General features: G+C 41.1%; 1 protein-coding gene across 1 annotated transcript in view; it reads right to left on the bottom strand.

Annotated features, from left to right (window-relative positions):
* Positions 1-582: 582 nt before the first annotated feature.
* The window catches only part of VWA8 (von Willebrand factor A domain containing 8), a gene marked incomplete at both ends in the record, with an annotated part of 383,297 nt that continues 365,942 nt past the window's right edge, over positions 583-17,937 (bottom strand). The window contains 5 exons of the mRNA XM_080688771.1: positions 583-691; positions 3,060-3,298; positions 4,127-4,225; positions 13,404-13,562; positions 16,176-16,301. Coding sequence (XP_080544897.1) covers positions 583-691; positions 3,060-3,298; positions 4,127-4,225; positions 13,404-13,562; positions 16,176-16,301 — 732 coding nt within the window. The remainder of the gene's footprint in view (positions 692-3,059; positions 3,299-4,126; positions 4,226-13,403; positions 13,563-16,175; positions 16,302-17,937) is intronic.

Below are 17,937 nucleotides of genomic sequence, written 5' to 3'. Positions count from 1 at the left end.
CTTTGGCCAAGAAAATGGAATTATTGAGAGAATCTAACCTTTTATAAAATGCTGCTGTTGGAAGGACTTTTCTGTGGGTTAAATACTAAAAAATTATTGTTTGCAATACAGAGTGGGAAGAAGATAAAAATAATTTTTGGACAAGAGCATGCTGGGTGAGTTTGCACAGACTTGATCCTCTAGGTCAGAATGTGTCCACGAAGGCTCAGTCTGGTGGGCCTGTTTTTCTTATCTTAGGTGGCACATGATGTATTAAGGCAAAAGCAAGGATTCTTTGCCCCTCAGGTTTTGAAAACAGACCAAGCACTGTGATTCTTACATCACCTTTTTCCAACCCTGACCTTTCGTAAAATGAAGGTCACCTGGGTTCCTGGGTGACTTGAAACCCATCAGTGGTTGTAGGTTTCTAAGCACAGTCTCCTGGCTGCTTTCTGAATTCTGGTTATGGAGCAAGTGCAGAGAGACCCAGGAAGGCCAGAATTATCCAGTCGCTGCAGGGATCCACTTTAAAATACTGCAGAATACTCTTTATTCCCATCTTGTTTCAAATCATGGGATCATGAGGGCGATAGAGGGCATTTCTCAAACACTTGATAACATGGTGGAGGTGAAGATCTGTTGTAAAATCTGAGGGATGTCCTTGGTGTTCATGGCAATGAAAGACCGGCCAGCTGGTAAAGTTCTCTGGAGCCTGCAAGGCAGGGAAGGGAAAGAAAATTACCAAATTGAGACTCCCCTTCCACCTCCTGCCCCCGCAAACCAAGCATCCAAGTGGGTTCTAAGGAAAGGAAGTTTTTACTTTCTAATACCTTGCCCACTGCCTGGAATTGAATTGGCTCTCACTAAGCAATGAAAGGCGCAAAAAGCAACAAGGAGAGATACAGGAAGAGCAGCCAAGTGAAAGAAAGGGCTTCCTGGTGAGGAAAATCAGCAAATTTGGAAAGAAGAAATCTTCCTTTATTTGCTGGTATTTTATACTCCCTTGGTAGAATAGAGCCCTAGGGACCCATCTGGAATTAGCTCACCTGGGGCCAGCAAATGCGTTGGCCTCATACTCTTACTGTACTTCCAAATGCGTTTCCTTCCCTAGAAAACAGATTTCCAAAAGCCACTGCCTAGCCAAATCCCGAGCCGTTCTTCTTTTCCTCTCCTCTCCTCTCCTCTCCTCTCCTCTCCTCTCCTCTCCTCTCCTCTCCTCTCCTCTCCTCTCCTCTCCTCTCCTCTCCTCTCCTCTCCTCTCCTCTCCTCTCCTCTCCTCTCTCTCTCTCTCTCTCTCTCTCTCTCTCTCTCTCTCTCTCTCTCTCTCTCTCTCGTGTATGTGTGTGTGTGTGTGTGTGTGTGTGTGTTGCTCCACACCACACAATGTGTAACCCGCCTGTTTTGTCCAACTGCTGCTTTGATGATACTGAAATTATATAGGCTTATGGAAATTTTTAAAAATATTTATCATTTGGAACAAAAAGACACGTTTGAAGGCAATAAAAGTGTAAGACGTAGTTCTATTCAAAAGAATGCCTCTTTTCATTGTGCCAACAAAGTCTGGTTTTGGAATGACATTTAATAAAAGTCAACCATCCTGCGTAGCATCATACATTTGGCACGCTCGGGAGACCGGCTCATTCTGTAACGTATCTTTTGCCAGTGGATGTTGGACCACTTCCCTAGGAAACCACAAGGGTATTACTGTGTTTTCTTACGTAGTCAAATAGGATCTGTTCATTAGAAAGACAAAATACCCATTTCGACTCAACTAGTATTTGTTGAGCTTGCTGTTTGTCTAATTCGGGGCCAGTGCTGAGAAGAATATGGGCGCAGAAAAGGCCTGGTTTGTGTCCGAGGACAAGAGAGTTCTACAAGATGCAAAGTGACAACACATAAAAGAAAGAAAAATGCAAAGTGAACTGTAATAGTGTGACTATGACTACAGGATGTGAAGTCTGTTCTCAGTCTTACTCTATAGTCCTGGAGCAAGATGACAGAACAGGAAAGAATGTCAGCATGTGGGATGCTGAGCCTTTCCTGGTTCCTGGGACTCCATGCCACAGCGTCTGACAGGGAAGAGTGCAATAGCAAACACGGCCCTTTGCACTTAGGCAGGGTTGGTTGGTTCGTTTTAGGAGATGTACTTTCCTCTGTGTTTTTTGCTTTTCTCAAGTATTTTAAGCAGAGAAAAAACTCTGAGCTCTTTTCATCATTCAAAAAGATAAATGCTAGTGTGTTTAAGTTATGAAAGTGTTTCCAGATCTCTCCTTTCAGATCATTCCCAATGGTATTTATTGTCTGACCATAAATTTCTCCAGTGAACATTCAACATATTTGGTGTAGGTATCTAACTGTATATGTTATTTTACTTTGTCTCTAAGTGTTTCACCTGCTTTGCTTGTCTCCCCAAAGGATATACTGAATATGCAATGAATATATATATACATATATATACATATATATGTGTATATATATGTATATATATCTATACACACACATATATATTCTATACACAAACACACTCAGTAGAGATCTATTGAAAGTCATATATACATATGTTTTTATATATATTTATATCATTAATTGAACATACATGTTTATGGAAATACATATATACACACACACACTATATATATATATATATATGTCTGTCTACATATAATACATATATGTAGATAGATAAAAATACACACATATTTTCTTAGTAAATGTTCACTATTTTGAATATAATTTGAACATAAATGGATCCGACCAAGCTTGATACCTTGACATAAAGTGCCAAATGTACAAAATATTTTCCAAATTATTAATGGACAAATAAATTTGCTAATTATTTATTTATTGGTTTAGACATAAACGAAAAGATGATTAATTTAAAACTATGATTGCTTGTCTAAGCATAAGCTGAACATCACAGCCCTGCAGTTAGACAGTAAACTCTTTGAAGGAAGCACAAGATTCTGTTTTCCCTCCATGTCTCCCATTGCCCCTTACGATTCTAAGTCCAAGAGATAGCACGTGTCAGGGACTTATTGTCTCTATGCCTACTCTTTTCTGTATTCTGGGGCAACACTTACCTGGTTGCTTGATCACCTAGGGATCCAATAAAAATGGCAAAAGCATTCACTTGAGGGTCATATGTCAGGATTTGAGCAAACTTGGCAGGTTGTATTCCATACCGGGACAGATTTGCATCGCTCAAGACTATGACAAAGTACTCATCAGCTTCTTCTTTGACAATTTCCTTGATGGCATGCTCTGTCGCCGGCAGTGTATGGTCCCCACTCATGCAGAACTGAGAGTGGGCATGCATTGTCTGGAGGGAAGAGACGGTGTACAAAGCCATAGTGATGAACTTCTTTGAACAAACATGATAGTTTTTCATTGATGGTGAGAATGTATAAATACCAATGAGCACAAGTACTAAGTTTCTGAGTGAGTTCTGTTTAACTTGCACATTAGAGTGTCGACAGTACACTGTGATATTTGAATTTTGTAAACTTGTTAAGAACAAGGAAATGTCCCAAGCCATCACAGTTGACACTTTCTTTTAAAATTCAAGCTTATATTTACAGTGAAAAGGTATAAGAAAATCTAAAACTTGGTATCATACTGAAAGATGAATGCAATGCAGGAGAAAAATAAGGAATGGGATAAATTTCCAATAAACAAAGTTACACTGTAATACTAAGCATTGTAGCTTAGCAGCTACATGAGTAGCAATAGAAGATATTTGTATTAAAATCATGATGTGTGTGTTTCTATTGCAGATGTTAGTATGGTGAAATTTAATTAATCCTTAAAAAATACTAAGAAATACCCAAGTTAGACAGTAATCTAAAAGGGATCATTCTTGTCCTTCTACTGAACATGTAAAGCATATGAGAAGATCTATGTTAAGAATTCCAATCAGTACTGAGATGTACAATCCCAAGCCAATGCTAAGGACTATAAAAAACATACAGGGAATAAAATTTAAATTTGGATGGTGGATTTTAGGCATAATGGGTGTTTTCTCCATTTTATCCTTGAATGTTTGTGAAACAGTTTTTTTCCTGTATCTACTGCTTCTTCAGTGAATCTTTTCAATCTTTAGCTAATCTGACAGTTTTCAGAATATAGAAGTATAACTGAACACATTTACCTTTAGAATTTCCAGTCTTTGCTTATTGTCCTTGGGGATTTTGTTAACTGAAACGAGGTCAATGTTATAGCTATCTCCGGAGTGTCCAGCGATGTCGTACTATGTGCAAGACAATCAGAGAGTTAGAAACCTCTGTCCACTACAGAACGAGCACCAGGCCTATAGATCTACATCCCTTTTCACTACTGTTGTCCAGTGTTGCTCAACATTTGGCCATAAAGAAATGCAGAGAGACAGATGTGTGTTAACCAACAAAGGCAAACACGTTCTAGATGCATTCACTTTAGATCTACTTTCTTATGTGGTTTCTGCTCTCTGCAGGAGGTAGAATGTCCCTTCAGGAGCTATCCTGAATTCCATTCATAACTTCCAGAGGAGATTAAAAAAATACCCCCCACACATACAAGCAGCGATGAGGTGAGTAGAGTTCTAAGGTGCTCCTTAAGCTCCCTGGCCTCAGTGTACATGCTCTTTATAACCTTCTCCTCTAAGTGGGAGCAGGAACTGTAAATATGATAGGGCATCCCTCTTAAAAATGTTAACTTACATGGTAAGAGGGATTTGGCAGATGTAACTAAGTTCACTTATTTTCCAGTTAATCTATAGAGAGACTATCTGGGTGGACCTAACCTAGCCATAGGAACCTTTTAAAAGCATTGTTTTTCCTATAATAGAAGGGGAGACAGACTTGAAGTGTGAGGGAGGTTTGACTTGAGGGACTTATCTATGTTACCTAGTTATCTATATCTAAGATAGAAGAGATTGAGATAAGAACCTAGAGCAACCTTGGCTGAGAGCCAGCAGGGAAATGGGGTTGCAATGGGGTTGCCTGTCCATCAATCATAAAGAAAGAATTTTGCCAACAAGCTAGGTTTGCAAGCAGATTCTTCCCTAGAACCTTTATGTAAGAACACCCAGCCTAGTCAACATTCTGATTTCAGTCTTATAAGACCCTAGGGAGAGGCCCCAGTGGGCTTATCTGGACTTCTGACCTACAGAAATATGAATGAATGAATGAATGAATAGGCTATCATAAGCTGCTATGTTTGTGGTAATAAGTTATACAACCATAGAAAACTCATGCATATAGTTTTCTTCTGTTCACAAAATTAAGACATATTCATTGTATACGTCACAGAAAAATACAAAAAAAGAATGTAAAAAATGCCCACAATCCTAGAATTTGTTAGGCTTGTACTTCCTTTTAGTGTATGTGTAGAAGGCTGTATGTTCATGTACAAACACATCTGCATCAATAAAATTTTTTACTAAAATGGATGTTGACCATGTGATTGTATAATCTGGTGCGTGTGCGTGTGTGTGTGTGTGTGTGTGTGTGTGTGTGTGTGTGTGTGTTGTTGAGGATTGAACCCAGGGGCATTCTACCTCTGAGTTATACCCCTAGCCCTATATTTTATTCTTTACTTTGAAACAGGGTCACACTAAGTTGTAGAGGGCCTCGCTATGAAGCGGAGGCTGGCTGCGAACCCAGATCCTCTTGTCTCAGCTTCCCAAGTACTGGGACTACAAGTTGCACCACCGTACCCATCTTGTAATTTGCTTTTCTAAATAATGTATAACATAATATTTTTTCAAATTAGAAAGAACTTTTTAATTCCCTGTATGTCTGTGTACATGAAAGAGCCCTGTCTGTTGGGAAAAGGCCAAAGCTGGGAGCTGGGTGCAGCCCTTTTACAGAACCTGGAATGAAGTTTGAGGTAAACTACATTTGGGGCAGGGCGTTTCCCTCCAACTGTTGAGTTTTCCTCCAAATTCCCTTCATACTTCCACCTCCTCAAAGAATTTTTGTGATGCTGGCACAAAGGTTAGAATAGACCTTGGGGCACTTAGGCAATTGGTACATTTGTAAGAAAAAATCAAAGTGTGGGTCTGGGGTAAAAGATTTTAAGGAGTCTTTGCAGTACTATGGGAGAAATGCTGAAGAATCATGGATATTCATCAACCCATCATCAATCAATAGCTGTCTTTGGAACACCTATGTGTGTAAAACACTACTCGGGGTGTTTCAGTAGAATGCTATCATTTCTTTGCATGGCTGCTTCTTTTAAAATGGTGAGTTCTTTGAAGGCAAGGTCATCTCTTACTTGTCTTTGCATTTTTAGTATCTGAGATTGCCTAGCATGTTTACTGTAGAGATGTCATAAGATTGTTGGCAATCGAGTTGGGACAATAAGAAGCGTTCTTTTTGCATGTGGGCTACATTCTTTTATAGATAAACTGCTTGGAATCTGGGATGTATTTTTCCCCTTAGCAATGATGTGATGAATGGTGACTAGCCCAAGCTAGCTGAGAAAAAGCAATTCATAACATTACAGAAACTGTCGTTTTTTACAATGAAAAGTAGTAGAAAAATTCCTGTTGAAATCATTATGTAAAAATAGGCAGTCATAGGGGAGGGGTTGTTTGAGGACGATGAGATCCACTTTAGATGTGCTCAAATTGTGCACTGGGGGACAGATATGGCTGGAGAGGAAGACCTAGCAGTCATCACTGGGAAGAGAACATAACTGGAGGCCCAGACAGAATGTCCAATTTTTTTTTCCTTTTCCCTTCCCTTCCCTTTCCTTCTTTTTGTGATGCTGGGGTCTAAACTCAGGGTTTTTCTACCTCTGAACTACACCCTTAGCCCTGATTTATTTTTTATTTTGAAAATAAGGGTTGTGATAAGTTGCCAAGAGTCTCACTAAATTGTTGAGGCTGGCTTTGAACCTGAGATCTTCCTAACTCCCATTAAAATAATTAAAAATAATGAAAAGAAGTAGAAAAATTCCTGTTGAAATCATTATTATGTAAAAATAGGCAGTCATAGGAAAGGGGTTGTTTGAGGACGATGAGATCCACTTTAGATGTGCTCAAATTGTGCACTGGGGGACAGATATGGCTGGAATTATCTAGAATTTGCTACCCAAGGATCCCAACATGCTTTGCAAATAGCAACTTGCTAATCCTCAAAACTTCCTGGGCTCAAGGAAAATGTGTAAAAACTAATTCATTTCCATTCTCTGACTCCTGAACCCGCTGTTTCTGGTTCCTGTCGTGAGCACAGGAAAGCAGGCCTGCCAGGGCCTGGAGTGTGTTTCTGGGTAGGGGCCGTAGCAGTCAACAAACAAGATCTCACTGCCATCATCAACCATCCAATATTTGGGTCATAACTTTTCTGCTCACAATTTTTATGATCATTATTTCCCTATTTTTCAGAGTATCATTGAAATCCTTGTGGAGTCTTGCATTTAGGACTCAGTGTAAATATTAAACCAAAGTGGTATAGTAGTCTCAACTAGACAAACCCTTTTAATACTACTGTGCTTTAGAAACTTGCTCAAAGCCCCTTTTGCTTGATTTGTTTTGAAATCTCCTTCCTTTAGAGAAAGATACAGAAAATGAATACATGAAGTTTCAGTCAAGACACAAAGATCTGTCATCAAATGGGAAAGATAATTTATAACATTTTGAATGCAAAGAAAGCTCCACAAACCCAAAGCTATTAGCACTTTATGAAGAAGGTATTTATTTAAATTTCTATTTGGAAGGATCATTGCTTGCTGGTCTTAGGAGAGGCTTTGCTTCATGACGTATCCACATTTTATAAACAGGGTTGAGACAATCATCTGAAACTGTTTCTAAAGACTGATGACATGTGAAATCCTAACTGTGTTCTCGAATCCAAATACGCCATTCTAGGATGGCACTACTCACTGTGAGCAGCAAGAAGTCAGAAGACAAATGTGTGACTTAAAAGGTCGAGGAAAGTGCCAATGGAACCCTAGCATGCTAGTTAATAATCTCTAGTATTACCTGGCTAACCTTTCTTCACATCACAGAAATCAATATAAAATGAATAATGTTCTGAAAGGTCAAGGATTCTCGCCTTGGCTCTGACACTAACAAGTTTTTTGATCCAGGGCAAGTCCCTTAACCTCTCCAAACTTCTTTTCTACCTTGTAAGTAATGCTGGCTTGGGTGAGCTCTAACATTGTATGCTTGTAAATCAGTTGACCTCTAACAAATAGGGCTAATCTCTGTTTTATTACCTCCTATGGTCACTGAAAGGATAGGGTGATACATTTAGGTACTATAATGTTCTATATAATGTACTATAATGTATATATAATGTATATAATGTACTATAATGTTCCACATTGCACAGAGAATTGTCATAGATCTTATCTCATTTTTATCTCTCCACAACCTGCGGTGTAGGTGTTATCCCCACTTCACAAATGAAGAAATGGTGCTTGGAGGAGCTAACAGACTGTGTGTGTGTGTGTGTGTGTGTGTGTGTGTGTGTGTGTGTGTGTTGCTGGGGATTGAATCAAAGGCATTCTATCTCGGAGCTATACTCCCCAGCCCTATTTTATTTTTTTATTTTTGACATAGGGTCTTGCTGGGTTGCTGAGAGCCTCACTAAGTTGCTAAGGCTGGCTTCAAACCTATGATCCTTTTGTCTCACCCTCCCAAGTACTTGGATTATAGGTTTCAGCAGATCTGGCCAACAGATCCTTTAGAGATCCTTTAGAGCATAGATTTAGTCACATGTTCTGACTCTAGATCCAATGTACTTACCCTAGGGAAATAGTCATTCCTGCAGTTACCTCTCTTTATCTACTTCCACTTTTTGCATAGATGGCCTGGCCAATGTTTCAAAATTAACAATTGGGTCAGTTATAAATGCTTAACTTTGCATGACTCAGAAACTTCTGGATACCCTTCTTTGGACCTGTAGCTGTGTAGCAATAAGGATATATTCAAGGCTTGAGCCCACTGAGATGACTAGTCTCCATTCTAAACCTGTGAAACATTCCTAAGGCATTGGGAAAAGAATAATTACAGACATTGAACTAAATTTCCGACAGAGGAATCTTCCCAGCAGAAGTTGGTTTCTGAGTCATATCTTTCTATAGCCCTCTGGGAGTCAACCCAGTCTTCCTGACCAAGATATCTTTGTGGAACTAAGTCTACTATTCCTCCTCTGGATGGTGGGGTGCTGACAGTAGGAGAAGACAAATATCTAAATAGTAAATTTGCTCCTCAATTACTGTTCAGAAAATACTGATTGGGTAGAAAGAAAATAGTTCTGTAATCCCAGTACTTGGGAAGCTGAGACAGGAGGATTGCAGGTTCATGGCCAGCCTTAGCAATTTAGCAAGGCCCTCTGTAACTTAGTGAGATCTGTTTCAAAAAAATGAAAATAAAATAGGGCTGGAGGTGTAGGCCAGAGGTAGAATGACCCTGGGTTCAATCCCCAGTACGGTCTCCCCAACACACAAACAAAGAAATAAAATAGCTGCAAGAAACAGGGAATGAACAACTAAGAAAATGCCCTGAAGTAGAGTCAGAAGCTCCGGACTTTCGCATTTTAACTGTGTAACCTTGGGCAAAACACTTCTTTGAATCTTACTTTTCTTATCTGTAAAAGAGGTTGGTGAAGATGATTTCCAAATTCATTCCTGCTCCCAAGTTTGCATGAGAAGCCAATGGTGTACTCAAGGCATGGAATGAAAAGCTGGCTTCACTTAGTTTTTGGAACACCTATGCCTTCTTTTCACCTGTCAAAGGAGGAGGTGAATCATCTAACAGAACTGAGGATTGATGACACCTCTCCAAAAATAATGCTCTGAGAGCCTAAAAGAAATGACAATCCACTATTGGTCCCAGAACAGTTTTCTTTTCTTCTTTTTTGTGGCACTGGGGATTGAACCCACGGGCAGTCTACCTCTGAGCTACACCCCCAGCCCTATTTTATTTTTTATTTTGAATCAGGATCTCAGTAAGTTGCTGACAGCCTCACTAAGTTGCTGAGGCTGGTTGCGAACCTGTGATCCTCTTGTCTCAGCTTCCCAAGTACTGGCTACAAGTGTGCGTCATCATGCCTGACAGAATAGTGGTTTTCTAACTCTTCTTTACTTTAAATGTTTTTAGAATAGAACATTTTCTCCAAATCAAATACTGCACAAAAATCCACTTTGTGGGAAAAAAAGGCACCACAATATAAGTGGAATTCTTTTAGTTGAATTGGGGATAGAGAGGGATGAGATAAGAACTAGCCACTCCTCCCACCCCTTGCAAAGGTTCCTGTTGAATGGATAGAAATTCATTATTTTGGAATATGGTCTACATGCCTTCATAGAAACAATGAATTTGAGATCCTTTTTAAAGCCCAATTTCTGAATAACTGAATAAACCAGTTTTTTTGGTATCACTACTTGAATGTTAAATGGAGAAATATTCACCCAACTTTTGGTATTGCTTTGAAGAAAATAATTAAGACATTAAGAGCTTTTGAAACGGAGGTCTACTTTAAGATTACAGTAAAAAACATTCCCATGGGCTTGGAGAAACCAAGAGGAACAAATTGGAATAAAGATAAAGGGGAAAAAAATAACCTGACAAAAATAAAATAGTTCATATAACCAGTGCGATTCTACCACCCACTGCAGTGTTTCAGTGCTACAAGGATATTAAAAATTATCCAGATTATAAACAAATAATGTTGCTCCTGTCTTAAGACACCAGCTGTGACTGCTATTCCTGAAAGTCACCAAATTCAGTTGGTAGAGCAATCATGAGAAATTTCAAGAACTCCAAATGGCTTTGGAATGTGTCTTTTCCACGGAATTACCTTTTTTCCCCCAGTAATTCTTGCTTGAGGGTCCCTGTGGTTTGGCACGGGTCATGTAAGTGTGGGGTAACAGCAGAGGGGACTCCAAACGAGGGCCCTGCACGTGGACAGTGATGCCCAAAGCTGGGAGACTATTTCTCCACTAGGCATTATTCAGCAGCTGAACCCTGGACCAAGAAACCACAGAGCAGATGCTAAGAGTGATGGGAAGAGTCCAGAGCCATGCCAGGTCAGTGGCTTCTGAAGGTTTCAAAGGAAATATAAACTGGTCACCTTTCCAACTGAGGGATAACTTTAAGAAGATAACATTAACAGCCATTTGGAACTGAGTGTGGAGAGGCTTAGATCACACTGCTGAATTCCTAAAGGTGCCATCTTTGATGCCACCCTGGGCTGTGGAGTATAAACTTTTCACTAGGAGCTCTTCAAACCTTCATCAGCTCATGAGTAAGTTTTCATTTTGGACTAAATTATATCCTTTCTTATTCCTAGTGCTTAGCCAAAAGGCTGAGAAGCTATAGTTATTTCTAGTCCTTATATATCTTTTATAAATGAGAAAGTGAAAGTACAGAGTGGTTAAATACGTTGAGTATGATCACATAACAGAAGGAATAGAACAAAGTGCATGGTACACAGGCACTTGATGTGTATGCCTCAGATATCTGGGAGAAGAGACCAGAAAGTTTACCTATGGTGGTCCCTACAGTGGGGATCTGGGATCTGGGTGGGCAGAGACTTACTCTTCGCTTTTTGATCTTTTGTACTGTTTAAGTTTTGTACTATGTGCACTCATTCCTTTTACCCCCAAGCATTTAATTATAAACAGAAAAAGCTTTCACAGAATGAGGTCATTCCATCCCATTTCCTTCCTGTCCTCTACAGAGGAGGCCTGTGAAGCCCTCGCAGAGACTGGGTAGCTAAGGTGGATTTTCAGCCATCCATTGGTCATCCATGGCCCAAATGATTTAGGAAATTATACTCCACCACATACTAGAACAGACCTAAACTATATTTAAATAAATATTTTTATATTTTTTCTTGACCCACAAAAGATGCAAAAGTAAAAACTAAAAATCAAGACAATCTTCTGTCTGAGGCAAGGGAGGGTCAAGGAAAGGAAAAAGCTCATTCCTAGTCTTCAGGTTGTAGGACATAATAAAGTTGTCATAGTTTGTTTTTGGCTCTGAGCTTGCTGGCAACTAGTATAAAGAGAGTCTTGAACAGTTCTGTAGTATTCACTAATCACAAAAGAAACACACTCTTGCTTTTCCAGGAAAAAGAGCTACTCCTCCTGGTGAAGGTCCATGTCTTGTTTGTATCTGTGTCTTGTACTTGCGCAAAACCTGGCAGCCCACTGCATGCACCATCAGCAGCTGCCCTTTCCCTGCAACTCAATTTGAAAAGGAACGTCTCCTGTAGAGCTTCATACGTGAGTCCCTGGGAGATTCAGTGCGCAGTACCTAATAATGAGCCTAAAGAAAACGAACACAGGGGTTTCATCAATCTGCTTATCGCGGTATGCAGCTATAACTCTGGGCACCAATCCCAAGGTACAGGTGGGATGTCAAGCCAAACAATGAATCTAAGGTTGCCTAATCCTGAGGGACACATTTGATTCAGAATAAAATCTATGATACTTATGTGTAGACTATGTGTCCTTTATAGAAGTCTTCTCCCACACCATTTCTCTCTCCTGAACTTTCTTCTGTGAGTGTGGTTCTGGGGATAGAACCCGGGGGTGTTCTGATTTTGAAGTACATCCTAGCCCTATTTTATTTTTTATTTTTAAACTGAACTTTTGGTCATAATTACACGGCATATAATCCAATTCGAGGTTATTTGTCCTGGTAAGGGCCAAAGGTGCAGGCGCTCTGTGCTGCTGACGAGCAGCATCAGGGGAAATACTTCTTCCATTCTCAGACCATTCAACAGGAGGTGTGCAGCACACTTAGGAAAATGGAAATAGCTTAAACTGGGCCTCTGCTTGTCCCCCGGGTGGTCGTCTTCACAGTGAGCTGGGCAACACTGCTTATTATGCCATCTTTGCCCATGTGGGAAGGAAAAGAGGTGCTGAGAACAACGCACTGAGGGTGCTCCAGTCTTGAAGGCTATCTGGCTGGTGAACACTGGGTGCTAGAGGGTGTCAGGATGGGACAGGAGGCTCTGATGAGTCTGGCAATGGACTTTGGTGCTTCTAAGTGGCTGTTCTTTTTTCTTACCAACACAACTTGTAAGGTGCAGTGCTTTCTTTGGTAGGCATCAGAAGAAACCAGCGCTTTATTTTTTGGGTGGTGCTGGAATTAAACCCAGGGGTGTCCTATCTCCGAGCTACACACCCAGGCCTATTTTATTTTTTTTTTAAATTTGAAATAGGGTGCCACTAAGTTGCTGAGGGCCTTGCTAAGTTTCTGAGGCTGGCCTTGAATCTGGAATTCTCCTTTCTCAGCCTCCCATGTACTAGGATTACAGGCGTGTGCCACCATGCCTGACCAGTTCTTTACCTTACAGTATTATGAAAGCAGATGAAACAAAGGCTTGCTCTCCCTGTACAAGTCTGTATCCACTGCCCACCACCATGCTCTAACCCAGAGCTCCCTCCTGGGCAGATGTGGCCAGAGACATCCTCAGTGCCATTACCTTGAACTTCTCCTCGTAGTTCTCAAAGGCTTCCATGACCATGCACACGGCCTCCATGGAGCGCTCCAGCCGGCCATCCACCCCGTTGAAGCGATACATGCTGCCAGACACATCTACCACCAGGCGCAGACGCTTGGGTTTCTGTTGTGGGCTGCCCAGCTGTGGAGGGAATGGCGGAGAGCTCGTGAACCATCGGTGGCTGCGGTCCTGGGCATCTCACACTGGCTGCTGAGTGCCAGCCACAGGTTGGGTTCTGCACAAGGCTGTCCTGGCAGGTGGAAAGGTGTCTACGGATTGCATTTCAGTAAATGTTATTCCAGACTTGCGTTGGTAGTCAGGACCATATGGAAAAGATTTTCTTTTAGAATATAGTACTTTCAAGGCCCAAAGTAGTCTTGTAAAGTTGGTTTATGGAGAACTGATACCTTAAAAATAATGTTCTAAAAATCATAATCTGGAGAGATCTAACCCCCAACATGTCACTTTCACTCCCTGCCTTAGAGTTGGTAATTCTAGCAAGAATTTTGGAGGGGGCTCACATCAAATGTGACCCATACTCGTGCAGTCACTTGAAAACCATTTTCTGCTTAGGCTGCAAGAAATGCCAGGTTTCTAAAACAAGGTTATGTGCGAGGGGGTCTGGCAAAGAACTTAAGGGAAGTTTTTAAAAAATGTCTTTTGTCTTTAGTAAGCATTCAGTTTCCTTTTCTTTGCAGTTACTGAACCACTGCTCCTTTTTTTTTTTTTCTCTCTTCTTGGCAGTTAAAAGCATAAAAGGGGCATCAGAGTGCTGTCTAGGGATGATTACCAATTAAATGGGAAGCTTAGGAGATTCCGTCTGATTTTGGACTTCTACCTGCCAATGTGAAGAAGTTTTAAAAAGATTATTTGTCAGTTTTGCTAACAAAAAAAGAAAGAAGAAAAATCCCAGATTTTTCTGTTACTTGCTGACATGCATGAAAATGAATGAGCAGAGCCAGTAATTAAAAAAAAAAATACTGTGGGTATTAGAGGATAATGGTTTGAAGCAAATTCAATATTTTTGAAAAACTTGTTGAGTCTGCCCAAATTAACAACAGCACCACACATGCTTCCATGACGACTCACAAACTCAGATGTCTCTACACACATCTGTTGACCACAATGAGTCAGAAAAGAAAGCAGAGGTTGACTCACACCAATGACACAGAAAGAACTCCCCCAATTACCACCAGATCCTCTCTGAGTAAACATTTAAAGAGAGCGACTCTCCCTGCCCTCCCTGTTCTCAGTGGGTACTCCAGCAATTCTGGCTACTCAGGGAGATAGGAAATCACAGAGCTCTTCAGGACACTCAGTCAGTCTGTCTTTCTTTTCTTTTTTTCTTTTTTTTTTGTGGTACTGTGGGTGGAACCCAGGGGCTATACTCCCAGACCTATTTTATATTTTATTTGGAAACAGGGTCTCACTAAATTGCTGAGAGCCTCACTAAGTAGCTGAGGCTGGCTTTGAACCCGTGCGATCCTCCTGTCTCAGCCTCCCAAGCTCTGGGATTACAAGCGTGTGCCACCATGCCTGGCCTGAGACTCAGTATTTCACTCTGCTGTCATATATGGCAAATACTTTTAAATTATGGCAGTCTAGTCAGGCGTGGTGGGGCACACTTGTAATCCTCCAGTACTTGGGAGGCTGAGACAGGAGGATGGCATGCTCACATCCAGTCCCAGCAACTTCGTGAGGCCTTCTGCCACTTAGTAAGATCCTGTTTCAAAATCAAAAATAAAATTGGGCTGGGGTTGTGGCTCAGAGGGTAGAGTGCCCCTGAGTTCAAGCCCCAGTACCACACATACACACAAAAAGTCTAGAATTTCACTTACTACAATTAAAATTAAAGGATAATAATAATCATAGTTATTATTATTATTATTATTTTTGCAGTACTGGGGATGGAACCCAGGGGCATTCTACCTCCGAGCTACACCCCAGCCCTGTTTTTTATTCTTTATTTTGAAACAGGATCTCACTGAGTTGCAAAGGGCCTCACTAAGTAGCTGAGGCTGTCTGTGAACTGCAATCCTCCTGTCTCAGCCTCCTGAATGCTGGGATTACAAGTGTGTGCCACCACGCCTGGCAAAGAGAATTACTTATATCCATATATATTTTATATATATAATTTTCTTAAGTCACGTGATGGATCCAGATAGTTAAAAGCACAGAACAGCCGGGCGTGGTGGCGCACGCTTGTAATCCCTGCACTTGGGAGGCAGAGACAGGAGGATCGCGCAGGTTCGAAGCCAGCCGCACGCGCTGGCTTAGGAGACCCTGTTTCCAAATAAAAATGTAAAAAATAGGTCTGGGAGTGTAGCCCGGAGGTGGAAGGGCTTCCAGGAACCCCAGTACCACCAAAAAAAAAAAAAAAAAAAAGCACAGAACAATAGAAAACTGCTGAGATTATTGTATTATTTTTACTTGAGGAATTTTGTAGAAATCACAGCAAACAGGGGGCTCTTGGTTTCCCCTCTGGGGCACATGCTCTGTGTCCTGGGAGGATCTATGGGCCATATCAGCAGCCCTTTTGGCTCCCAAAGTACTTTTCAGCTTCCCAAGTACTGGTGTCACAGGTGTGTGGCACTGCACACAGCTGCTTCTTCTTTTATTTATTTATTTTTAACACAATGCTTGCCTTGGTTGCCATATTCAGGGCCTAGATTTTTTGACACTAGTGGATATCGCAGGTTTCTATAAAGATGGTGGAGCCATGCGGTTCTGAGGTAACTAGATCTTCACACTCACCTGCGGCTCCAGGTCGCCCCGGCGTTTGTAGATGGCTTTCTCTCCCGTCAGCCCATCGATGATCTTGGCATCATCTAGTTCCCCAGTAGCCTGGTGTCTTATCCACTGTCGTTCTTTCCCCTTAGCCTACAATGACACACAAACACAGACACATGAACCTTTAATTAGTTCTGCAGGGTCTTTGTCACACTTTGTGCATGAATAACAGGAAACACACCAGGGAGCTCTTCAATAGGTGAAGGTTCTGCATGAGCAGGGTTGCAGGAGTGGACGGGTTTCTGTTCTGCTGACAAAGAAATGCCCTTTGTGCGGATTCTGTCAGTTTTAATTGTTTTAACATATGGAACAATAAAACGAACTCACTAGAAGGACATGTGAACAGGAAGACAGTATGTAAATGAACCCCTGGAGAAAAGTTCCATCTCTGGCAAGGCAGCGAGGATGCATTTCCTATGGATTTTCTGTTCCTCTGCTTCTAGAAAATTTATTAGGTACCAGAACAATCAGCTTGAACTTGTTAACATTGTCTGCGAGCCCAGAGAAAACGTGATCTTCAGAACCCTTCCTTTTGGAAAGGAATTTGCTACTCCAGTTCTCCGTGACTTCGTGTGCTGATGGAAACAGCTGAAATCATAGCATGGGAGCATTCTGCACCCACACGCTTCTCCCATCTTGTGCACTCAGAAACCTTCAGAATTACTTTCTTTTTTGGGCACTAGGGAGTGAGCTCAGGTGCATTCTACCTTTGAGCTACACTCCAGTCCTGTTTTATTTTTATTTTGAAGCAAGGTTTTGCTAGGTTGTTGAGAGTCTCACTACTAGTTGAGACTGTCTTTGAACCTGCCATTCTCCTGTCTCCGGCTCTCAAGGAATTAACTGGGATTACAGGCATGCACCCAGCTCAGAATTACTTTCTAAACATACTTTTCCACAATAACTTACAACTATATCAGGTGCTCTCAGAGGGTGGTTAAATGTTAAAGAGCTGTAATATTACAGCCCATGACTATACTTACATGGAAGTAATGGCTTGCATAGGAAGAATAGCTAAAACATTTTTATGCAAATGAATACAATTAGAAGACATATTCTGCTTACAGAGACACCAAAATATGGGAGAGGAGTGGCATTACAGCTGTAATTTAGTACTTTATAGTTCCTTTATGCTAAAATGATGGGGCTTGAATTTATTTTTACTACAACTATGATCTGCATTAAAAATTACTTACTGTGCAGCCATTTCTATGATGAAAACATCACTAGTTAATAAGGCCATGTAGCAGCTTCAGGGTCACTGCCTTGTCAATGTAGTTTCAAAAACAGCAATGGCACATCTGTTACTTTAATACCTCATATAATCTCACTCCAATAGTAATGCCTTACTCAAGAATTCAACTTCTCTGCCACTTTGATGGCAGCTAGCCACTCTTGTCATGTTCTCTTTTACTTTCCTCCTTTTCCCCCCACTGACTATTCTGTGAGAGTCTGTCTTTGTCCATGAGAAGCATTAGAAGCCAGTGCTCTGCAGGCTGGTACCTCTGAGGCACAGAATGTCAGAATTGAAAAGGACCCAAATACTCAAATGCAATAACACTTTGCAGCATAAATTATCCTGGAAGCCTGATAAAGCGTCCACACCAGACACCAGGAGTGACAAGAAAGAGGAGATAGGAGGGGGCTTGGAAAGGACAGTATTGTGTGACCTAGGCTGTCTAACTCTTGCATGAGAAGAAAGGTATTCTAGAAGCCTGTGCTCACCCCC

Source organism: Muscardinus avellanarius (genome assembly GCF_963383645.1).
Source record: "Muscardinus avellanarius genome assembly, chromosome: 2".
NCBI classification, from domain to species: Eukaryota; Metazoa; Chordata; class Mammalia; order Rodentia; family Gliridae; genus Muscardinus; species Muscardinus avellanarius.
The sequence above is the reverse complement of the archived record's forward strand: the minus strand, read 5'-3'. Positions and strand labels throughout refer to the sequence as shown.